The sequence below is a fragment of the Vulpes lagopus genome, chromosome 21 (assembly GCF_018345385.1).
Source record: "Vulpes lagopus strain Blue_001 chromosome 21, ASM1834538v1, whole genome shotgun sequence".
NCBI lineage: Eukaryota > Metazoa > Chordata > Mammalia > Carnivora > Canidae > Vulpes > Vulpes lagopus.
In genome coordinates, this window is record NC_054844.1 from 32,337,617 (window position 1) to 32,363,215 (window position 25,599).

General features: G+C 35.4%; 1 protein-coding gene across 2 annotated transcripts in view; it reads left to right on the forward strand.

Annotated features, from left to right (window-relative positions):
* The window catches only part of LRRK2 (leucine rich repeat kinase 2), a 143,856-nt gene that overhangs the window by 25,154 nt on the left and 93,103 nt on the right, over positions 1 to 25,599 (forward strand). For both annotated transcript variants that reach the window (XM_041736739.1, XM_041736738.1), the window contains 8 exons: positions 2,767 to 2,896; positions 5,158 to 5,282; positions 10,697 to 10,809; positions 16,555 to 16,699; positions 16,838 to 16,977; positions 20,350 to 20,478; positions 20,553 to 20,723; positions 25,317 to 25,575. In XM_041736739.1, the coding sequence (XP_041592673.1) occupies positions 2,767 to 2,896; positions 5,158 to 5,282; positions 10,697 to 10,809; positions 16,555 to 16,699; positions 16,838 to 16,977; positions 20,350 to 20,478; positions 20,553 to 20,723; positions 25,317 to 25,575 (1,212 nt within the window). The remainder of the gene's footprint in view (positions 1 to 2,766; positions 2,897 to 5,157; positions 5,283 to 10,696; positions 10,810 to 16,554; positions 16,700 to 16,837; positions 16,978 to 20,349; positions 20,479 to 20,552; positions 20,724 to 25,316; positions 25,576 to 25,599) is intronic.

Genomic DNA, 25,599 nt, shown 5'->3' on the forward strand with positions numbered 1-25,599 from the left:
GCACTTGGGATATACCAGTTAAATAGAATACTTACGGGTTCAGGGAGCTTAAACTCTAGTGAGGAAGACAGATAGTAATGCTAAATAAAATATATAATATCTTTCCAGTAGTTTCCTAAAGAATAAAAAAACAGAGGGACTCTTGGGTGGCTCAGCAGTTGAGTGTCTCCTTTTGGCTCAGAGCATGATCCTGGGTCCAGGGATCAAGTCCCGCATTGGGCTCCCTGTGAGGAACCTGCTTCTCCCTCTGTCTATGTCTCTGCCTCTCTCTCAGTGTCTCTCATGAATAAATAAATAAAATCTTTTTTAAAAAAGAAAAAAATATATAATATCTGAGATAGATATGAAAAAAATGAAGCAAAGAAGGAGGATTTGTGTTAGGGGTCAGAGGAGAGAAAACAATGACGAAGAAACCAAGAAAAAAGGTGAATCTTGACCAAAGAGCTGAAGGAAGTTGAATATTGTTATTGTCTCTTTAAAGCAGATAATTTATTGCTAAAATGGAGTGGCAGAGGTCAGGAGTATTGTGTAGATATATGGTAAGTGAGGTAAGATGTCTAAAATGTTCTGTAAACTCTGAAGTGACTCTATGATGTAATTTCTTCCAGGTCCAGTGTTTGGTGAAATTTCTATTCTCAATTTTTAAGTTAAAAGTTAGGTTAATGTCTAAGACAGTGGTTCTTAAAGTGTGGTCCTTGCACCTGCAATAATATCTCCAGGGAACTTGTTAATATAAATTCTAGGGCCCTGTTCAGACCTGCTGAAACACAAACTCTGGGTTTGGGACATAGTCTGTTTTTCAACAAGCCCTTCTGGTAGCTCTGATGCTCTCTGCATTGTGAGAACTTCTCGTCTAAAGGGACTTTCATCTTTTAAAGTACCCCCTTGGTTAGAATTTAGCCACTTTAGGAGGGGTTGTTAAAACTTCCAACATGACTAAGCAAAATAACCAACTTATCATATTTTAATGTATGATATTCTGGGTGTCTTTAAAAGGTATGAGTTTTTCAGATTTTGGCAGTATATTAGAATGTGTATATCAATTTCTCTTATTTGGGAGCTTTCCCTATTTTCTATCATTTCTTCCTTTTCCAGTTTGAGGTTGATAACCCATTGTCAAAATACAGATCTTTCTTGACTTACAATGGGGCTATGTCTGATAAACCCGTCATAATTTGAAAACATGGAAAGTTGAAAATACATTTAATACACCTAAGGTACTGAACATCATAATTTAGCCTAGCCAAACTGAAATGTGCTCAAAAGACTTCCATTAGCCAGTTAGGCAAAATCATCTAACACAAAGCCTATTTTATAATAAAGTGTTGAATATCTCATGTAATTTATTGAATACTATACTAAAAGTGAAAAACAGAATGAGAGGTATTGAGTGATTAAGTATATTGTTAAGTGTATCATTTGTTTACTTGTATTTTGTGGCTTGCTGCCACTGCCCAGCCTCAATAAAAGATATCATACCACATCTCTCCGGGAAGAGATCAAAATTCAAGTTTGGAAGTATGGTTTCTACTGTACGTGTATCACTTTCACACCATCACAAGGCTGAAAAATCATAAGTTGAACCATCCAAAGTTGGGACCCCTCTGTGGTACTTAAATTAACGTGTTCTAAGTTTCATTTCCTGTCACTTTCAGAGTGTTGAATTACAATACGTAATGTTGGAATTATATTTATGTAGAGTCTTTAAGACAATTGATATTTATATGGAAACTTCAAGATAGTGAACTTGAATTTAACAAAAGAAGTTTATTACAAAGAAAAAATTATTCTGTAATCATTGTTGGAATATAGTTACTTCCCCACATATGGTGTGAAGTCATTTGTAAAGCATAAGAAATATAGATTTCTTTTTTTAAAAAAATTATTAATTTATTTGAGACAGAGAGAGTGAGAGAAAGAGAGAGCACCTGAGCAGAGAGAAGGGCAGAGGGAGAGGGAGAGGCAGACTCCTTGCTGAGCAGGGAGCCTGATATGGGGCTTCATTCTACGACCCTGGGATTATGTCATGAGCTGAAGGCAGACAGTTAACTGGCCGAGCCATCCAGGCGCCCCCATATCTATATTTCTTAAGCTTTGGCATTGCTTTCTGTAATTATGTATTATTCTCCTAATCAGTGCTTTCCATTCCTTTGCACATGATGAATAGAAAAATAGAAAGAATAATGTTTGTACAGTCCACTGGGAGAAATGGAGAAGGTAGCTTAAGGCTGAAGGCAGCCCAGTGTGGTTCCAGCCCTTGTCCCACTCCGCTCCCCCTGTTCCCCAAAAGCTGAGAGATGGTCAGTATGTGCATGCACCTGTAACTGATTCCCAGCCCACTAGAGTCTAGCATACCTAGGAAGTCGTAACTCTACATAAGTGCAGTTATTTTATGAAGCTGTTATAAATAATAGAAGGAAATTAACCTTCAGTCTTATTTTAGAGGGCATTATTTTAAAATATTTTTTTTCTGCAGAAGTACTTCTTTCACATGGATGGGATTACATAGTACTAGTCTACTAACTCTCTGAGTTAAACTTAAAGAATCAGAACCTCAACCTAAGTGGTTAATAAATGTGAAAAAATTGAAATGGCGTCTATTTTAAAGAAATAAACAATGATCTTTAAGTTACAATGAAATATAAATTCGATATGTACTTATATATGCTTTTCTATGAATTTGGATTATCTTAACATTCTGTGTCTTACTGCAAAATTATGAAAATGTACTTTCATTTCTGTGAGTAACATTAAAAAAATTTATAGTTAATTTCAGAAAAATCCTGTTGTCAAAAGGAATATACTTCAATGTATTGGAGTTAATGCAGAAGCATATACATTCTCCTGAAGTTGCTGAAAGTGGCTGTAAACTGCTAGATCATCTCTTTGAAGGAAGGTAATATAGATTCATGAACTTATGCAAAATATATACTCTTGGACCAGCTTGAATATCAATATTTTAAGTGTGTTTCTAAGAATTAAAAGAAAAACATAAGACAGTTGCAGATTGAAACATTGTAGAATATAGTCTCATATCCCTGATACCATAGACTTATTTTATCCGACTATTTTCGATGAAAGGGTTAGTAGAGATCGAGGAAACATGTTGAAGGTTAGCTGTTGTATTTTGTGCTTGGAATTTTTGACTATGTTTTGAAAAATGGCAGTAATCCAGCATGTAAGCTTAAACAGTTTTTCAAGTTATTGTGTGTGAAATGCATATGAGAGGAAATCAGAATATGGTGTCTAATTGTTGCTTTTTTTCACAGCTAATATTTATTACTATTCTTTCATTTGAATTAACTTTGTCTTCTCATCCTGCTCTTATTCCTTAGCTGGGAAGTCCAAAGATACTAAGGTTACATGGCTGGTTAGTGGTACAACAGCTCCTGTGGCTGGATGACAGGCAGGGTGGGGGGTGGAGTAGTGGTGGGGGAGGGAGGGCAGACCTACTGGCTTAAAAAAAAAAACCTTTTTAAAAGACCAAAACTGAATTATGTACAGAAGGTACTCGCTGCGGGATATGCTCAAAGCCTTTTTGGATTTTATTAGGCCTAAGAATGTGAAGTAACTTGGGCATAGTCTGAGCAAATTTCGAACAAAAAGAGGCTATCTGGGAAACTGTCATGTGTAAAAGAAAAAAAATGACACAAATGTTACAGTAAAAAGTCATTCTGTGTCCTGGGTTTCACAGTAATTGGAGCCAACTGTTTGATCTTTAAACATCAGGTTCCTCATTGGTAAAGAGGAATAATAGTAATAACCTCATAAGTTGTAAGTTTATAATGTAAGTTTAAATCAGTTATTTTTTACAAAGTTAGGATAATGCCTATACATTTTAAGCTCTCAGTAAATCACAACTATTACTATTAATACTGTTATTCATTATGAATAAAGGAAATGCATATGGCATGGTAAACACGTAGCACATCTGTAGGCTTTTAAGGAATTAGGTTATATTTTTAATGTCAGTCCGGCTAATCTATTTATGTTTATATGTATCATATCTTTGAGTCATATTTCTTTTATGTAAATGTTATTCTTGAATATTTGAATGCAAAGTTTATCTCCAGTGGTGATTTTCATGGTCCTGGAAGTGTGTGAACCTTTATGAGTGAGACAAAAGCAAAGTGGAAGGATCTACAGTTTAAGATTCTGTAGATTGTGTGCCATCAGTGCTCCTGGCTGTGTCTTATATGTAAAATATGTGAAGCTTTAGTCCCAGGGCCTCACTCTTAACTATGACCATGTGCCTGCCACTAAATAACTCATCCTCTAGTTACGGAGATGGGTATGTAAACAGAGAGTCACAATACCACATACTGTGTGATCATGCAACAGCAGGGATGTGTAACAGGCACAGTGGGTAGAGAAGAGTGAATGAAGCGGAATGACCAAACAAGAGAAGGTACAAGGAGGGGATGTGTTTAAGCTGGGATTTACAGGTGGGCCAGAGGGACTCTATTCCAGTTATCACAGAACCGTGTTAAGTAAGGACATGCACAGGTTTTAGTTAACACGGTACCATGGGAAGCAAGGCCTACCTGTTTTAAAGTGTAGTACCTACTGAAATCTGGTCAAGGGGCATTTCTTCATATGGAAGATAAAGAACAGCTAAAGCACCTTAGAGAAACAAAGATTTTCATGCAAATAAATCTAAAAATACTGTACAGGAAGTCCAGGAGTGTTAATTTGGAAGAGGTGTTAATTTGCTGTAAAGAGCCTGGGCTTTGGGGCTCAGATGAGTCTGCATTGCAGTCCTGGCTCTCTGTCACCTTCTGGTGATAGGACTTGGATATGCAGCATCTGTCAGTCTAAACTCTTCATCGGGAAAATGCGGATAAGAACACCTACAGGGTTGTTGCCAGTGACCTGTGTGAGGTCCGAAAGAAGTTGTGTTTTGTGAAACCTATTAAAAGAATTCCCAGGTTACTATGACTTCCACTTGAGGTCAGAATTTATTTAATTAAATAATAGTTAAAATATGTATGCTCATATTATTGAACTCAATGCATTTTCATACAGCTTTTTTCTGATAAAATAGAATGGTTTTGTTTTCTTGTACTTGTTTCAATTTGGGGTTTGTACAAAACAAACCCCAAATTGTTGTGGAATTGGGTTGTACTTTTACTAAGCATTTCCATGTTGTATCTCCAGTGATGCTACCCTGGATATAATGGCAGCAGTGGCCCCCAAAATCATAACAGTTATGAAAAGTCATGAGGCATCCTCATTGGTGCAGCTGGAGGCACTCCGAGCTATTTTACATTTTATAGTTCCAGGTAAGTTACATAATTAGATATGGAAAGAGATGATAATTCTAGAAAATTTTTTGACATTTTGTAAAATATCAACTTTCTAGGCAAAAATGAAAGGACCAGTTTCTACCAACAAAATTCAAATCTTAAAACAACTACAACAACAAAAAAACAAAATTCAAATCTTCCCACTAAATCCAGAAATAAAAAGAGAGGAAAAAGATGTGTGGAAGAGTCAGATTAATTTTTAGGAAAATTCAATAATCCATTTACACATGAAATCACTATAATATAAAGTAGGGAGCTTTACTTCCAAGGAGAATGTTCACTCTGATAATTCTTTTCTATTTCTGTTGCCATCCAAGTTTTTTTTTTTTGTCTAAACTATAAATATAGCTAATATTCACACTTTCCCTTTTGCTCTTTTTCGGTCCTTCTTTTGCTCTGTGGTTGAATGAATCTTTCTCACATATAACCACGTGGCTTTTACTCATTAACCTCCATAGCTTCTGTCCTCTCCCCTTTACCTCCTACTTATCTCTCTTGTGACCTTGTTTGTCCTCCAAATCCCATTTAAAACACTTGCTCCTCCATTCATTCAACATACAGTTATTAAGTACCTCTGATGTTCTCAACATTGTGATGGCTGCACGGTTATGACAAATGAATGCAAGGGCATTACTATACTATTATAGGAGCTTAGAGGTAGATGGATGGGTAAATAGATAGTGACCAGATATGAGAGGAGCTGTTATAGCTATACGTTTATATAGAAGGCTCAGAGAATATTGGTGGAGGCACAAGTATTTATTCAAAGGAATAGGTCAAGATTGGCATATTTAAAGTTGAAGGGTGAAAGTGACTTGGTGGAAAGGCTGGGCAGGATATTTCAGACAGAAGGAGAGAGGGCACATGGTCTGGGGCGAGTGAAATGTGGCGGGGTGAGATCGGTGTCTGAGGATGAATATGGAGCTATTGGCAGAGGCCTGAAATCTAGGGCTTGGGCACAACACTGAGCAGTATGTGCTTTTTAAACAGAAGTCAATTCAAATTTATTTAAAGGTGTTAAAAACCTATATTGTCATGACCAAATCTGCAATTTATAACAATAATGCTGTGCTGTGGAGGATGACTGTCAGGGTGAAAGCTTCCTGAGAGAGAGATTGAGATTGTGTTGGAGGCCATGATAATCCAGTGAGACATGGTAGAGGCCCAGCAGTGGAACCAGAGGAGAGGGTGGATCTAAGAGATGGTGAGGAGGTACATTTTTCTTAAAGATTTTATTTATTTATTCATGAGAGAGAGAGAGAGGCAGAGACACAGGCAGAGGGAGAAGCAGGCTCCATGCAGGGACCCTGATATGGGACTCAATCCTGGGACTCCAGGATCACGCCCTGCGCTGAAGGTGGCCCTAAACCACTGAGCCACTCGGGCTGCCCAGGAGGTACATTTGACAGGACTTTCTGACTACTGCATATCAGGGATGGAGTTACTTGTTTGGTAAAATTCCTAATTATTTTAAAGCCCAATTTGTGTGTGTCTTTATAATTTATTTTTTATTTTTATTTTTAAAAAGATTTTATTTACTCATGAGAGACACAGAGAGAGAGGCAGAGATGTAGGCAGAGAGAGAAGGAGGCTCCCTGTAGGGAGCCTGATGTGGGACTTGATCCTGGGACCTGGGGATCACGACCTGAGCCAAAGGCAGACACTCAACCACTGAGCCACCCAGGTGTCCTGTGTGTGTCCTTTTTAAACGAAATCTTCCTAAATATACACTCTTTGTAATCCTATTGGCATTTTGTTTCTAAGAGTAAGAGTATACTTGGTATAAGAATATACATTTTTTTTTCTAAGACTAGGGCTTTCTTCAGCCTTCTTCTATTTTTTAATCCCCTGGTACATTGAACTAAAATAGCTATTCAATTAATATATTTTGAATTGAATCATGATGTGCTATTTATAGTTGTCAGGCAACTTCTTTTTTTTTGTCAGGCCACTTTTAAGGTATAATTTAATAGACATAATTTTGCTTGAAAACATTATTACAGTTTTTTTGACCTTTGTAGATTGTAAAAAACAAAACAAAAGGAAACTATTTTGATTATCTATCCTTAAAAGTGTCAGCCTTAATCTTTTGAAGGTGGATTTGAGTTTTTAAGATGAGCAGAAGATATTCAGAATGAAATCTGTTAGTTAATAAAATAATACTCTCTGAGTTCAAAAGAAAAATTTGAATATAATATTTCTTTTCTTCTGTTCTCACATTAAACCTGAAGCAATATTGATAGTCAATCATTTTTAGATATTTGAAATGATATATTTAAATAATAAATGATGTTTTTTATAATGATGTTTAGATGTATTAAACGAGTACCCTTAAAAACAATTTTATAACTTTAGGGTTACATTTCTCATATAGAAATACATATTAATTGATACATTTATAAATATATCAGTATATAAATACCTTTTTTTATTGTTAATTGTGTACTTTATTCTATGCTGCCTACCACATTATCATACCACACCATACTATCCCATACTGCACCATACTGTGCCATACTGTATCTTGCCATTCTATATATCAATGAAATAACTATAGTATCAGTATCCCATTAGTTCCAAGGTTGATGATGATTCTGGTTTGAACATGTTAAGTTGAGGTGGGTACTTATAATATCTAAATTCATTTATTGAGTAGATCATATTCAGGTATTCTTACTTGTAACAAAGATGTGCATTTTAGCAAATTTATATAATTCAGTATCTAATTCAGGGCCACATATCACATACGGTGCTATGTCCCTTAAGTTTCTTTCAAGTTAGTACTTTTCAACTTCTCCTCTTTTTTATAACAATAAATTACTGAAATAATTGAATCTGTGGCTTTAACAAAGTAATAATAAAGGCACAGTTATTTATTTTTTTAAATTTCAAGTTTCTTTTTTTTTTTAAAAAGATTTTATTTATTTATTCATGAGACACACACACACACACACAGAGAGAGAGAGAGAGAGAGAGAGAGAGGCAGAGACACAGGCAGAGGGAGAAGTAGGCTCCATGCAGGGACCCTGACGTGGGACTCGATCCTGGATCTCCAGGATCACACCCTGGGTTGAAGGCAGTGCTAAACCGCTGAGCCACCGGGGCTGTCCAAGGCACAGTTATTTTAATAAAATATCATTTCATTGTTTTTCCTTGACTTTTATCAGTTCTAGAGGAAATAATGTAAAATTGCTTAAGAAGAAACTTGTGCAAATTGGGAAGTATACAGAGGTAGGTGATTGTGAGTATAAAATCACATCTAAAAGAGCAATTATGGGCAGCCCAGGTGGCTCAGCGGTTTAGCGCCGCCTTCAGCCCAGGGCCTGATCCTGGAGACCCAGGATCGAGTCCTGTGTTGGGCTCCCTGCATGGAGCCTGCTTCTTCCTCTGCCTGTGTTTCTGCCTCTCTGTCATGAATAAATGAATAAAATCTTTAAGAAAAATAAAAGAACAATCAGAGAAACTGAATTTGTTTAATCTCAGATGATTTAGGGTGATACGAAAATTGTATTACAACCCATTCATTTGTAGTTAATAACAATAATACCTAGCAACTTGGAGGAATTAAAATGTGTCAGGCCTATTCAAAGTGCTTTATGTATATAAACTTAAAATTCTCACAGTAAACTATGAGGCAGATGCAGCTTTTTGTGCGTGTGCCATTTTATAAATGATGAAACCAAGGCATTGAAATGTAGAGTTGTTAAGGTCACAACTTATATAATGGAGCCAGATTTTCAGTCTAATGCAGCCTGATCCAGAGTAGGCACTTTTTTTTTTTAAGATTTTATTTATTTATTCATGAGAGACACAGAGGCAGAGACACAGGCAGAAGGAGAAGCAGGCCCCATGCAGGGAGCCTGACATGGGACTTGATTCACGGTCTCCAGGGTCACACCCCGGGCCAAAGGCAGCGCTAAACCACTGACCACCCGGGCTGCCCCAGAGCAGGCACTTTTAAATATACATTTGTGGAACAACTGTATATATTGAACAACTGTTGTATAAAAAGCACTATGCTTGGTGATCTGGAGATGATTAGGTTATGGAGCCTGCCCTCAGAAAGTTTGCAGTACATGCAATTTAAAGGACTGTTATGTGGAAAGGAAATTATATCTACTATGGAGAGTAGAAACTCAAGTGATAAAACAAAGATCAGAGATGAAACTTATGGTAATGTTCATTTGGTCTTAATGTAAGAAGGATGTTTATGGAGACTCATACTCCATAAACTTTTTTTTACTACTCTGTTGGCCTGTTCTTAGTGGTTACATCTGCTTGGGATGTGGGCAGTTTCAGAAATTAATGTGGGCTTGGTTACTGAAAATAAGACATAGAGAGTTTAAGTGACTTGCCCAAAGTCATACAGCTGTAGTGAATGTCTGAACCTGTTTGAATAGATTTCTAAATAAGCCTGAAAGCCCCAGGAGGGTGGAGATCCATCCAGCCTTTGTTATTCATTGTGGTAATTCGAACATGTAGCAACACCTCTGGCATGTAGGTAGGACTCAAGTTTTTTTTTGTTAGGTAAATAAAAAGCTATATATGCAGCCAGTTCATAGTTTGTGTAAATACAGATTATTAAAGTGAAAGATCATATAGTATTATTTATTAATTTATACAGTCATAGATTTGGGAAACCTCTTTCATTCATAATTGTAGTATAGATTCTATAATACAGCTAATAATTTTTGACTTCCTGTTTTTTCAAGTTACCATGTAGCTTAATAAGGAATATGTTTTCTTTAAGTTACTTAACACTATTATATCACCTTAGAGCACTTTTAACAAAACTACATACACTTTACCATCATAATGCTGAAACTAAAGTCTTTTTTCCTTTCGCTGTTATTCCAGCTGTTCTCTGCGTTTCACATCTGACCTTTTTATGTTGTAGTCCAAATAACTGAGCTCTTCTCAAGTTGTCCATTGTTGCATAAAAATCTTACAGCTTCTGTGTGAGTACAGCTGATTCATACAAAAAAGATATTGTTTACTACAGAAAATGTCTCCATGTAGCAACTTCTTGCTACTTTATTTCTTTTTCTTTTTTTATTTAATTGAAAGAATTTTAAAAATTAGTTTCAGAGGTAGAATTTAGTCATGACTTGCAAGTAACACCCAGCGCTCTTTACATCAAGTACCCTCCTTAGTCCCCCCATCACCCAGTTATCCCTAAATTCAGTAAGCAGTCACACACACTGTATTTATTTTATATTCAATGATAAATTTTTTATAAATTCCTTAAAGATAAGAGTTGTTTCTTTAATAAGGAGCTACGCATAAGAAAAAAGGACATGTGTATGTATTATTAGGTTAATTATGATCATTCTTGCAAAGCGACAGTCTGCTCAGCTTAAATATTTATGGGAATTTATCTATCTATCTAGGCATGCCAGAAGATTCCAGGGAAGATACTGAATATCAACATAAGCTAAATCTGGTTAAGAAGCAGTGTTTCAAGAATGATATTCATAAACTGGTCCTAGCAGCTTTGAACAGGGTAGGTACAATACAGGTTTTCTGCCTTATATCATTAACTAGAATTTGAGATTTGGGTAAATAGAAGGGCTATTTTTACTTCAGTTTTCCATCTTATGTTTACTATGACAGTAGGAAGCTATGTGGGTGGACGTAAGATGCCAGTAGGGATGTAGGGGGTGAAGAGATGTACCATTCCCTCTAAAGGAAGTATACTCTTGACTACAGACTTGGACAGGTGCTTTACATTGCTAGTAACATAAATCAACTCCAGTCTACTCAATCAGAAAGAGAACTAAAGAGCTAGATATTCAGCTAAGTCTTATGAGTGATGTCAGGAATTATGGCTGCTGTTTTCTTTCTTTTGGCGGCTAGTCTTTATTTTCTGGCCTGAAAAGGTTCAGTCCATGAAGACACACAGGGTGCAATGTTAAAGTCTTCTTTGATTACATTGACTTACTTTAATTTCACTGCTCTCCTCAGAGATGACCTCTGAAATGGTTTAGTATGCATTTCTTTTCATTTTCAGTTATTTACACATCTGTGTACATTTTCAATAATTACTATAATCAACAATCAAACTAAGTATGAAAAAAGAGGGGGATTATGTCTCTATTGTGGAATGCAGAAAGTATTGATGGAATTAAGATGGTTTGGAAGTTTAATGTAAGACGAATTGGTCTTTATAAAAGGTAGAAGAGTAAAGATGTAAAAAATTATTAGAGTTAATGTTTTCGTGAAAGGAAGAGAGCAGTCAAGATAATTAATGGAGATGATTCCTTGTGATTTAGTATACTTTGGAAAATGTCATAAATTAGTTATATAGCCTGCAGAGAGGTCTCCTTTAAAAATTCAATTTAAACTGAACTTTATAACGTAATTGTCTATGATATATTTGAGTCATTTGTACTGAAACCTTAAATTGATTTTTGAGCATAGCAATATAAAAGGTTGAATTCAATTCCAGAAGTATTTGATGAAAATAAGTATGTGGAAGGAACTTCATTAGGCATTGGGAAGATAAAAATGATCATGGTTTGTACCCTTCTGTCTTGGATCTCATGGTTGGGATAGGGGGGTAATAGCAATGCATAAACTACTTATTCAGCATTAGCATCTATGAGCTATAGTAGCCTCTTATGGACAGTATTCTAGGAATGTAGAGAAAGGAGTAGTTAATTTTATTCATGGTATGTGTTGGTGAGAAGCATGAGGTACTAGAATAGCCTTATAGATAACTGTGATTCTGTTTAGCCCATCTTTTCTGAAGTTATTGAATATCACCGTGATGGAGTGGAAGGAGTCAGGAGCCAAGAGACCCAGCTCTACCAGTAAATACCATGATGCTGAGAAGTCACTCAGCTCTCAGGTCCTACTTTCTTTTGTTAGTTAATCCCAGAAGTGGTTGAGAAACTTGCCACCCCTTACCCCCCATTTCAACAACTGTATAATGACACAGCACCTCACTATAAATAGTGACTGTCATTTGGAGGCAGGGAGTTAAGGGCAGGAGGAAGCAGAAGTGACAGTATTTTGTTTTTTAAAATCTCCCCTGTGTAGTTCCCCTAATCCTTATCCACTTTTGAGAAAAAAAATGCTCTAAAAGAGGAATATAAGTATTTCTTTAGCTCTAAAATTCTGTGCTTGCATGTCTCACTCTGAATAAATGTTACAAAGCATTAGAGATTTTAGGTCCAAATACTACAGACATGTGAAATAAATTACCTTTAAAAATAAGTCTGTTCTTGGAAAGCAGAATTCCCAATAAGGTAGAATTTGAGATTCAACTAAGATTACAATGCACAGACTATAAAAAGTATTTGCGAAAGTGAATTAATGTTTGGATATGTATGAAATTCCAATAACATTCAGGCTGAAGTTCAAATCTGTTGCTTTTATATTTGGACTCTCAAAGAAACAATTTGGTTTTATCTTCTTTAAAAACTTTATAGGGATTTCACTGTCTTTAGTACTGAATGTTTTAGTGGAAAAATTCAAAACCAGCTTGGTTTTTTTTTATTTTTCATTTAAAAGACGAGTGATATTTAAATTCCCAAAGGATTCTTTTTCTTGAAATCCAGATATTTTATTGGATATACCTTAATGTTAGTTCTGGACTATGGTGTCTTCTTTTTAGCTCTACATTCAATTTTTTTTTTTCTGGGAAGGTTCTTTGAGTTGCAGTTGACATAGCTAGTAGCTAGGAAAGAGGCTGGTGTGATCATTTTTTTCCTGAGCTGGTTAGCTAACTTATTGAATAAACCATTTTAATTATTTGAAAAAAAAACTTTAGAAAATGTGGGGCATAGGCAATAGGATATTTCTAATTGATATGTATAGGTGTTCTTCCCTTGGCACTTCCAAAAACTTCATTTGGATAAGATTGCCAAGTATAAACTAGTAAATTGATTCTAATTTACTTTTGAAAAGCAGTACATTAAATCACTGTTTTCAAGATGGAACATTTAATAAGTGAAAGAAAAATCCATTGTAAACTTTTAAATATCATAAACACGTACATGTGATATATATTTTCAAATTTATGAAACTGTCAAAACTCAAATATCAGTATTTTAAATTATCAGATAGTTTGAACTCCATAATATATAGTAATGTGATATTGTCATTCTCTTTTTGCATTGAAAAATCACAGGTTTCCTGTTTCAAGTCGCTAGTCATCATCCAGCTGCACCTGAAATAGTTCAAGATTAGAGGAGTTCAAGGTAGCGGAACCAGAAGTTGAATAGAAACTTGTTAGAGTGTTGGCATTAAGGACAAAGATATATGCTTTATAAATATCAGTTTGATTTACCTTTTAGTATAAAAAATAAGCCTATGATACATTTTTAAAAATATTTATTTATTTATTTGAGAGAGCATAGGGCGGAGGGAGATGGAGAGCGAAACAAAAGCAGACTCTGCTCTGAGTGTAGGGCTCAATTTCATCACCCTGAGATCACAACCCGAGCTGAAACCAAGAGTCAGATGCTCAACTGACTTGCCACCTAGGCATCCCAAGGCCTATGATACATTTTGAGGTTAGAACTAGCTGCATGATTTGTGGGGCACAAAACAAAATGAAAATGCAGGACTTATGGTTTAAAAATTATTAGGAATTTCAAGGCAGTAGTAGCAGAGCATTATACCAATTATGGGGCCCTTCTGAGCACAGAGACCTATTTGACTACATGAGTGCACACCCATAAAGCTGGCCCTGCCTAGGGAGTAGGAATAGTGCTACCATTAATCAAACAGAAGGTTCAGAAAAGACAATCTGCAATCTAACTTTGTATTTTTCAAGAAGATAATAAAATTTTAGCTTTGGGCATCTGAGTTTAAGATACTGATGTCAAGTGAAGAGTAGTGTGGACTTAGAGCTTAAGAGAGTTTAAACTTGTGCTTTGAGTTATCTGCTTAAGGGTTTCTGTGTCTCAATTTTTTCATCAATAACATAGAGATACTAATAGTGCTTCTACAGTATAGAGTTATTGTGAGGATTAAATGAGTTAATATATAAAGTGCTTAAGAGAATATCTGACACATAGCAAGTGCTACATAGATTTTGGCATTATAGTTGTGGTTGTTGCTATTGTTGTTATGGTGACATGAACCACATTCGTTTATAAAGTCCCATCCATGAATAGAATAGTTTTAAGAAAAGAGCTTTGGACAAAGTTTGACGATGAAAGAAGAGATTGTTGGTTTTTTTTTTTTTGGAAGGAGAGATTGTAAAGGAGATGGGCAAATGAATGATTTTAAATTTGAGAATAATTAGGGGCGTACCATGTCATGGAAACCAAGAGAGGAAAAATCAGCAGTTCAATTGATAAAGGACTTTTTTCTTTGACTGGTTAAGACAGAAGTCTGATTATATGAAATTAAGGGGTGGTGAGAATATGGATATAGTGTGTGTAGATGTTTCTATTAATAAGTTTAGAAATGGAGAAGTGGTACTTGATGGAAGGGAAGACCAATTAAGGGACCCTCTGTCTTCCACTTAGAAGGTTTTCATCTCTGAGGTGGGTGTTTAGATCAAGGCCTGAACTGTGGCCATCACTTAGGGCTAACTGCAGGGACAGGGAGTTCTTTCATTTCATTTCACCCTCATAACAACCCTCCTTTATCAGTGGGAGGTGAGGAAGCTGAGAGGGACATGAGCCATCCCTTCAAGTTTCACTTTGAACCACTTTGAATTTCTTTACATTTCTTGAATAATACTTTCTGAGTAAATAGCATTTCTGAGTAAACGTTATTTCATTCATTTTTAGTAGAACTAGAATGGAACTACTAGGTTTTAAAGTGGAACTGAGAGGCAGAATTGAAACCTAAATTTAACTGGCTTCAAATGACTACCCAGGAAGTTGGTAAGATGGAAATAATGACAGGAAAATGTGCAAAGGGAGGCGAGGATAGAAGGGTGTTGTTGAAATGATAGAAGAAATGATGTCTGAGCTGAGCAATTATGAGGTAGAGGAGAAAGACACAGAAGGTGCTTTTCTCCACACCCAATACCAAAAAAAAAAAAAAAAAAAGATGCTGAATGAGGACAATTGAGAGGTAGTGGAGGACTAGATTGGAAGGAAACGAACATCTGTTCATTGATAGTATGGAAGTGAGAAAGGTTGGAGGATAGAAGGTTTTGGTTGAAGAAGCTACAACAGAACTTGAGGTCTGACATGAAGCTCTCAACTCTGTGGTATACCCGTGGTGTCAGTCGGAGATTTGGAGTAGAGATACCATGAAACCAGTGACTGTGAATGCAGAAGTCCTGTGAAGGAGAGCATTGCAATTTTTTAAAAGAAAGCTGTTAGGTGGATATTCCCATCATGGCAGAAGTTTGTAAAGCATTTTGGAAAAGTAGAGATGACATGACCCATTCCATGTAAGAGTTAGCTACATGTCACAGATGTCAAAAGAGGGAAGGTGTGGTTGTGGTTGTCCATGGTGGGAAAGTGTGTTGACTGTTTATCCTTAGTCAATGAGTAGGATAGCCTAGAAAGAAAGAGAGAAAAGAAAAGAGAAAAGAAGAGAAAAGAAAAGAAAAGAAAAAGAAGGAAGTGTCCTCTCTTACAATACTTGTAAATAATGTCAAATCATCTGGAGAAGCTGAGATTAAAAAGTTGGAAGGGGTAGCAGTTAACCTCCTGGATTTTTTTTTTCTCCTGGGCTTTTAAGGGAACACATTTATATACAAATCCTAATCCTGACACTTACTAGCTTTGTGACTTGAGCTCTTCTTGTTCTTGCATCTTTAAAATCTGGCGAACCTATTACATAGGCTGTTGAGGGGGAATAAATGAGATTTGACACTTAAAGAGTAAATTTTAAGTTACTATTTTCTGTAGTGAAAGTAAGCATTGCATTTTGCTGGTTAAGTATATAGGCAGTGGGATTGAACATCCCTGATTTGGTATCATCTCAGCAATGTACAATCTGTGTGACTTAAGGAATACTCAACTCTTTAACCCTCAGTGAACTCATTTTATAAAGGGAATGACATTAGTATGGATTTAAGATTCTTGTGAAAAGAAAATTCATGTCAAGTACTTGGTACAAAACAGATATTCAGTAGGCATTAAAATGGTAGCTCTTATCCTTAACAAGAACTAAAAAGTAATTAGTAATATAAGACAAAAATCAAGGATAATGGATAATAATCTTTATTTAGACTACTTAGTTTATATTTTATCAGCCTATAGCTGGCTTTAACTAAGGTAAGTATTAAGTCATTTTAAGTAGCAAATATTAATTGTCCTTCTGATTTTAGTTCATTGGAATTCCTGGGATTCAAAAAAGTGGATTGAGAGTAATTTCTTCTCTAGCACAATCTCCTGATGCATTAGAAGTATTATCCTTGGAAGGTGCTATTGATTCAGTGCTTCACACACTGCAGATGTACCCAGATGACCAAGGTTGGTACAATTTGAACTCAGGATTTACGATAGATTTTTTTATAGGCCTTTAGCTGTTGGTTGGATGTCTTTACTTTTTTTCTTCAGTTTTGAGATTTAAAACAACTCATTTTATTATTTTTTCTTTTATTCTTTTAGAAATTCAATGTCTGGGGTTAAGTCTTATAGGATGCTTGATTACAAAGAAGAATTTATGCATAGGAACTGGGCATCTGCTGGCAAAAATTCTGGCTTCCAGTTTACAACGATTTAAAGATATGGCTGAAGTACAGATTAAAGTATGTGCATTGTCTTGAAGGGAGTTTGGGATTTTATGAAAATTTCTCTTTTTGATAACAGCCATTCTGACAGGCATCAGGTGATATCTTTTTTTTTATAAATTTATTTTTTATTGGTGTTCAATTTGCCAACTTTCAGAATAACACCCAGTGCTCATCCCATCAAGTGATATTTTATTATGGTTTTGATTTGCCTTTTCCCTGATTCATTAGTGATGTTGAGCATCTTTTTAGGTGTCTGTTGACCATCTGTATGTCTTCTTTGGAAAATTTTCTATTCAAGTCCTCTGCTAAATTTTTAATTGGGTTATTTTTTTGATATTACGTTGTATAAATTCTTTATATATTTTGGACATTATCCCCTTACTGGGTATATGGTTCACAGTTATCTTATCCCATTCATTAGATTATATTTTCATTTTGTTGGTGGCTTCCTTAGCTGTGCAAAATCTTTTTGGTTTAAGTCTCATTTGCTTATTTTAACTTTTGTTGCCTTTCCCTGAGGAGTATAGTCCAAAAGAAATATTGCTGAGACTAATGTCAAGGACTCTAATGCCTATGTTTTCTTTTAGGAGTTTTATGGTTTTAGTGCTTGCATTCAAGTTGTTAGTCTATTTTGAATTAATTTTTCTATAAGGTATAAGATAGTGGTCCAGTTTCATTGTTTTTGCATGTAGCTGGTCCAGTTTTCCCAATGCCGTTTACTGAAGAGACTGTTTTTCCCCCCATTTTATATTCTTGGTTTAATTGATCATATAGGCAAGGGTTTATTTCTGGGATCTCAGCTCCATATCATTGACTTATGGGTCTGTTTTCATGCCAGTACCATACTGTTTTGATTACTGTAGTTTTGTAGTATAGTTTAAAATCAGGGAGCATGATACCTCCAACTTAATTTTTCCTTCTCGAGACTGCTTTGGCTATTCAGGGTCTTCTGTGGTTCTATACCAATTTTAGAATTATTTGTTTTAGGTCTGTGAAAAACGTCATTGGTATTTTGATAGGGATTGCATTAAAGCTGTAGATTGCTTAGGGTAGTATGAATATGACAATATTGATTGTTTGAATTCATGGGCATGGTGTATCTTTCCATTTGTGTTGTCTTTAATTTCTTTCATCAATGTTTTATAGTTTTTAGTGTATAGGTCTTTCACCTCTTTGGTAAATTTATATTTAGGTATTTTATTCTTTTTGGATACAATTACAAATGGGATTGATTTCTTAATTGCTCTTCCTGATAGCCTATTATTAGTGTGCAGACATACAACCAATTTCTGTATGTTAATTCTGTATCCTGCAATTTTACCTGAATTCATTTATTAGTTTAAATAGTTTTCTTGGTGGTGTCTTTAGGGTTTTCTATATATAATATCAATCATCTGCAAATAGTGACAGTTTAACCTCTTCCTTTCCAACTTGGATGCCTTTCATTTCTTTTCTTGCCCAATTGCTGTGAGTAGGACTTTTAAAAGTGGTGAAAGTGGACATCCTTTCCTGTTTCTGATCTTAGAGGAAAATCTTTCAGCTTTTCACCATTGAGTATGATGTTAGCTGTGTGTTTGCCATATATGGTTTTTATTATGTTGAGATAGATTCCTTCCATATCCACTTTGCTGACAGTTTTTTTTTTTAAACATTAACAAAACAAGTAGTCTCTTTAAGAGTTTCTGCTTTGGTTGTGTTTGTTTTAGTAATGGAGTTTGCAGCTTGTATAAATCACACTCAACAAATATTGTCATTGATGGCAGAACTGACCAGGAATAAAAATGTCTAGGCTTTATCTTTCATATAGACATTATTAGTAAAGGGCTAGTGTATCTAAGGTTTTTAATTATAAAGTGCTGAACACACAGATACTTAGATTAAAAACAACAATGTGTTTTATAAATCTCCTTTTCATAATGTGTCTCAGCCTAGGATGATTAAAGCCAAGCCAGAATTAAAAGTAATCCTAGAGAGAGGAAATAAATTTGTACAGGTACAGAGCTCTCAGTTTACTCGGTATTAATTCATGCAGGTATAAATTTTAGGATCTCTATTAGTAGAAGTTGTGAATGATTGACCAATGGGCTAAATTTGGCCTATCTATGTATTTTATTTAACCATTTCAGCATTTATAAGATTTTATTTTGAATTATGTACCTTTTTTTACATTTGTGTTACTTGCTTTGCTGGTGCATTCATTTGAATTTGGAGGAACCTCTAATCTAGTGATAGATGGACCACATGTTTATCAGACCTGCATAAGTTAAGACTATTTCTCTTACCAAATGTTAGTAAATATCTGTAGAAATTCTGCATCTTAAAAGCTCAAAATAATAATTGTATTATTTAGACAATAATTAATACATTAATTTCATTAATATATTATTCTGAAAGATAATTTTATTTTATTTTATTTTTTAAAGATTTTATTTGTTTATTAATGAGAGACACAGAGAGAGAGAGGCAGAGACCCAGGCAGAGGGAGTAGCAGTCTCCCTGCAGGGAGCCCCACATGGGACTCCATCCCGGGTCTCCAGGATCACGCCCTGGGCTGAAGGTGGCGCTAAACCACTGAGCCACCTGGGCCGCCCAAGATAATAATTTTAAAAGTTCAATTGATCGTTTTGAGTTTACCCAAGCTAAGTAATAGTACACTCAAAAGTTCATTCTTTCTTTAGAATATCTCATGAGTGGAGAGCCCAGACTCTTCTTAGGAATATGCTTGAAGTGATCCTAAAATGTAATGGTAGGACTGATTAGTTCTTTTTTTTTTTTTGACTGATTAGTTCTTTATAAAAAATTTGTTACTATGATGTAAACCTCAGAGTGCCTTTAGAGCTTTTCTCGAATGTACTCAAGATGAATGAAATCTGGGAGCTCACATTTGTCTCTTTGGGGTTGAAATTTCAGAAGAAAGCATGCACGTGTGCATGCACACACACAAAGCACAGAAGAAAGGGGAAATACTAGGCTATTTAGAGAAACTAATCTGCAATCTTGTAATAAGAGATACAGTTTATTGGTTGGTTTGGGTTTGTAGCCCTGCTGATTCAGCTATTCTAATATTAATAGTATTTGGCTTTCATCCTTTAAGTATGTCTTCAGACAAGAATCTTTAAAAGCCAACTCTTAATGCATTAGGTATTTTTTCTGCTTTGCTAGACAATGGTTTGTTGCTTGGCATTTTATTCTCTCTTTGCCTGCTATACTTCTTAGTAATGAGAGAGCAAAGTGTGTTTATAGGATTATTTCAAGGCTTACAGCTTTTAAGTACAAACCCAATAAATACATCTACTTAGTTAAGTGTCATATATAGTCTCTCTGTTTTATGTTATTTATTCTTTTGGCCTAGAATTGCTGATATTATTATTTTGGTCACACTTTCAGGGATTTCAGACAATCTTGACAATACTAGAATTGTCAATGTCTTTTGGAAAGCTGCTGGTGCATCATTCCTTTGATTCTGTGATATTCCATCAGATGTCTTCCAGTATCCTTGAATCAAAGGATCAACAGGTACAGTATTTTTTACCTATATGCTAACTGTTATGTATTTAGCTAACTCTAATCCTCATTTCCGTTCTTTTTAGTTTCTAAACCTTTGTTGCAAGTGCTTTGCGAAATTAGCTATGGATGATGAGTTAAAAAGTGTGATGCTGGAGAGAGCATGCGATCAGAATAACAGTATCATGGTTGAATGCTTGCTTCTGTTGGGAGCGGACGCCAATCGAACAAAGGAAGCAACATCTTTAATTTGTCAGGTAAATATTCAAGGCCTGACTTTTGTGTTTTCTCTGTATTTGACTCTACCAATGTATAGCTCTTATTTACATCCTGTTATTCTTTACTACAGAATCTACCAGTTAATAGCACCATTGCTTGTGATTTGTAGTTGGAGTTTAGATTCATAGAATTTCAGAGGTAATAGGGTCCTCTAGGTATATTCAGTCTCATCCTTCATTTTACCTTTTTACCTACCTTGTTATGTTGATAAAGAACTTTTCAAATCCGTCTCCAACTATGCATCTCTCTGAAAATTATTCTCCAGGCACACTCCACACAACATATGGTTTTATTTTGATCATCTTTCAACCATTTTCTCTCTACTTTCAGTTTCTCTGCTAGAAAATTCTCTCCTCAGAGCTCCTGTGTGTGGCCATGTAGGCAGTGTACTGCACGCCTTTGGGGATGCCGTTCACACTGACAGCCTCTGCCAGTGGTCAACCTCTTAGTTGTTGCACTGCAGTCCTGCTTGCCTTTCCTCCCTTCCCTTGTGCACTGCGCAAACACATCAATTGAAGTGTTCTCCTTTCCTTCACAATCTAACCCAAATTCTTTTTCCCTGATAAAGCCCTCCCTGCACTTGTGACCGTCATACAAAATAAAAATTTACTTCTGTAAGCCCGTGACAATTTATGTACACTTCTTTTATATTTTGTGAGTTATGTGAAAGTAGAAATATACAATGTTCATCTCTGTATCATTTAGAATAGCTAACTCATTGCTTTACAGACAGTGTGAATTCAGTCAGGATTTGTTGGTGTATTGTATATTATTTCAAGTTTGCCACTCTATAAATTTGAGAGTTTATAATAGCGTTCAGGTAGCACCACATATATTTTCTAGAAATTTAATAATATTTCTAACAAAGCAGTCATGTAATGACTTAATATACATTATTAAGTAAATAACAAAGTAGTATATTTTCCAATAATTTACTTGAAAGCCTTACTTTATTCAATTTCCCACTTGCCTATGGATTCAATTCAATTTGTCAACTGTAAACTAGGTTAGTGCTAATTAGCATGCTGTATAAAAAGAAACTGAACCAGTAACTTATTTTCATGCAAAATTAATTTGTGCATTAAGATCAAATAATCAAATTACTTAAACTTACTCAAATTTCATTTAAGAAATCCCTTAAAAATAGTTGTTTCTCTATTATTAAAGCTAAGTAAATTATTTCCCTCAATAATGTAATACATTTTTATTGTGTCTCTTTCATTTTTTTTTCTAATAATAAATTTATTTTTTATTGGTGTTCAATTTGCCAACATACAGAATAACACCCAGTGCTCATCCCGTCAAGTGCCCCCCTCAGTGCCCGTCACCCTTTCACCCCCACCCCCCGCCCTCCTCCCCTTCCACCACCCCTAGTTCGTTTCTCAGAGTTAGGAGTCTTCATGTTCTGTCTCCCTTTCTGATATTTCCTACCCATTTCTTTGTCTCTTTCCTTTGATCTACAGATCATTGCTTAATGTTACTTGCTAATGCCAAAGAACTGAAAAGAAACTTCCCCTTCAGATATTTTGTTAAGGAAATAACATACCTAACAGCACTTGACGGCAATAATTTTACATTCCCAGTGGAAATGCTTCCTACTCTCCTCTCAATTTATGCAAATCTTTTTATACAAGCTTTTTGTTTTATTCTCCTTTCCACAGTCTTTTGGACTTAGTGCACTTATTTATATCTTTTTAAACAAAATCAGATCTTTACATCCATGGGTATATTAAGTTTAAAGAATTTATCTTAGTTGCCAGAACATTATTTGCATCTAAGGAATAATAAATATTCATTAAATTTTGTGGATAGATTGAACATGTGTTGTTTTATACTAGTATAAAATAAGGTAGTCAACACTATTTGTGACCAGTGCTGTATAGTTAAGGTCTGTTTGGAGAAAAGGTGGAGCTAACTCTGTTAGGTTTTCTGAGGAGAATTTAATTATTCCTATAGAAGAGTATGAAAGATTGATACTGGGCATGAAAATGCGTAAAATGAGATCCAAAGATGAAAATCATCAAATCATGGTGGGAAGAGCAACTATGATGAAGTCTGAATAAAACTGGTAACAAACACTGTTGTGGTGTTCATTACCACCTGGGCACTACTCTGAGTCCTTTATTCAATTTAATCCTTACAACAACCTTAGGAATGGGTTCTAGTATTATTCCCATTTTACAGGCAAGGAATTGAGGCACAGAAAGATTATGCAACTTGCCTAAGGACACTCTCCTGGTAGGTAATAGAAAATCTGCCTCCCAAATGCCTGCTTTAATCTCTTGTCTACACCATAGATTCATGGTATGGTGGGGGTAGTAAGGAGAGGAGGGGGAGTTGTTCATTCATTCTCAAAGGCTAGTATGAAATATTTGATTTTGATTGTATGCTGCGTTATTTATAAATTTGAAGATGAGAGAAAAGATTGCAAAAGATAGCAAATTATACTTTTGATAATCTTTGTATTTTGAATTATTGCCATTATTTGAATGTACAACTTATTTCTGAGCAGTGTTTTTTTCTTTTCATGAAGTTGAAATTACTTTCATAATTTTTTCTTTTGTCTGATGCGATTTCTTACATATCTGTCTCCTTATGGCACCATATACCAAAAGTAAGCTTGGATCTTTTGAGCCCTCAAGGAAAATACTCTATAAAAATGTTTGAGCAACTTCTAGGTGGAGAGCACAGTGTTAAATAAGTAGTAAAGAATATATAAAGGGTTTCCTATTTCAGGATGGTTTCTTTCTAAGTGTGTATTGGGGGAAGAGAGAGGATAAAACATAAATTATCTTAATGTAAGGTAGGTAGTAAGTGCCAACTTAGACATAAAAATTTGCTGGGCTACAGAGAAGGCATTTGTGGTTGAGTCTTTTGGCTCCTCTGACCCTCCCTCTGTCCCTCCCTCTCTCATTTTCCCCTTCCCATCTTTCCTTTTAAATTTCCTGTGGGCTTTTAAAGAGGATTTTAGTAATTTGCTAATTAATTAAATATATTTCCTAGGTAATATACTAGGCTACAGAGGTACAAATGGAATTACAATAGCATCCGAGCCTTTCATTCTAGTTTTAAAACAGATAGACATGTTTGGTTTAGTGTGCTGAGTTCTATGATAAACAAAGGTGATGGGAGCCTGGAGGAGGAAGAATGTGTGTGGGTTGGGAGCTTGGTAGCATGGACTTACTGTGCAAGAGATTATAAACCTGTTTCTTCAAGAATGAACATTTTTTTGCTAGATGAAGAGCAGAGTTAATATATTTAGGGCAATAGAAACAGTATATGAACTAGAAAGTTCTGAAGCTTAAAAAATTACATGTTGTGTTTGAGGGAATAACTTGGAGCAGAGGGGTTTAGAAGATTTTTGAACAGGACAGTGACTTGATTATATCTAAAGGAGAAAGGTACCGTAATGGTTCTGAGGAGAATGGGTTAAAGGTGGGTAACCTGGAGGCTGGCAGGCATTAAGCTGGTACCATCAAACCACACAATGGTCCCCTCAACTCCTTTGAACATACTTTAACTCTAGAGAACTCAGGAATTTCCCCTAATCTCCTCCCCCTGATCTGGTACCTTGGATCTTAGGGTCTTCTCTTTTTCTTTTCTCTTTTTTTTTTCTTTTGTTAATCCTTAATTTTGGGTAGTGAAAGGAGCACAGGGTTTTTGGAGTGAGCAGATTTGACTTCAAATCCAAGTCTCTAAGGGTTTGGACAAATCATATATCTTTTCTAAATATTCATCTCTAAAGTGGGGATAATAGGTTTTATGGGATAAATTTTTTAATAAGGATTAGAAATCAAGTGTATACAGTCTTTACAGTACTTGACATATACTATTTCTATTATCTGTTACTTTGACCTTCTAGTTGATAGAGCACCATATTACTTCACTTTTCAGAAGCTGTTCCTGCATAGCCTAGTATGCTACAGGTTGCTAAGTCTTCCCTCTGCTTACTCTGCTCCTGTAGTTTTTGTAGCACCTAGCATACTAACTTATCTTGAGCACATGCTCTGAAAAAGTATTCAGAGGAAGGTAGAAAACTGAGAGACAAGAAATTTCTTTGTGGAAATTCAAATTCTTGTCCTGAAAACCAGAAAAGAGAGATGACTGTCCTTTGCATGTGGCATTAACAAGTTTTGTAATGTTTATATTCTCATTTGGTTATTCTATATCATGAATGAAGGCAGGGCAGTAGTCTTTACTGTGTATGGTACTAGTTTCCCAGTTGTTCTCCAAGGAGCAAACAGAAGCCCAGAAAGTATAAGCAGTGTGTATCATCAGTGGAGACTTAGGTCTTCTGACTTCATGTGTTATGAGCTTTTTATCCATATCATGTTGCCTTTCTCATGGTAACTAATTCTTACATGGTAGATTATTTGGCTAATTAGTCTGATATTTTTGGCACTCATCTTATTTTATTTTCGTAATATATTGCAAGGATGAGTTTTGCCTTATTTTATTTCTATCTAAATTTAAGGGTATAGAGAAAAATCACATGAAATTCAATTTACTAGTCTGCCAAAAGGAAGAAATACAGGCCTTTAATACATTTATCTTCCCTTTTTGTTTAATAGGTATGTGAGAAAGCGAGCAGTCCCAAATTGGTGGAACTGTTATTGAATGGTGGTTCCCGTGAACAAGATGTTCGGAAAGCCTTGACAATAAGCATTGGAAAAGGTGACAGCCAAATCATCAGCTTACTCTTAAGGAGACTTGCCCTGGATCTGGCCAATAATAGCATTTGCCTTGGAGGATTTTGTATAGGAAAAATCGAACCTTCGTGGCTTGGTCCTTTATTTCCGGATAAGACATCTAATTTAAGAAAAGAAACAAGTGAGTATTAGCAGGAATATTTTG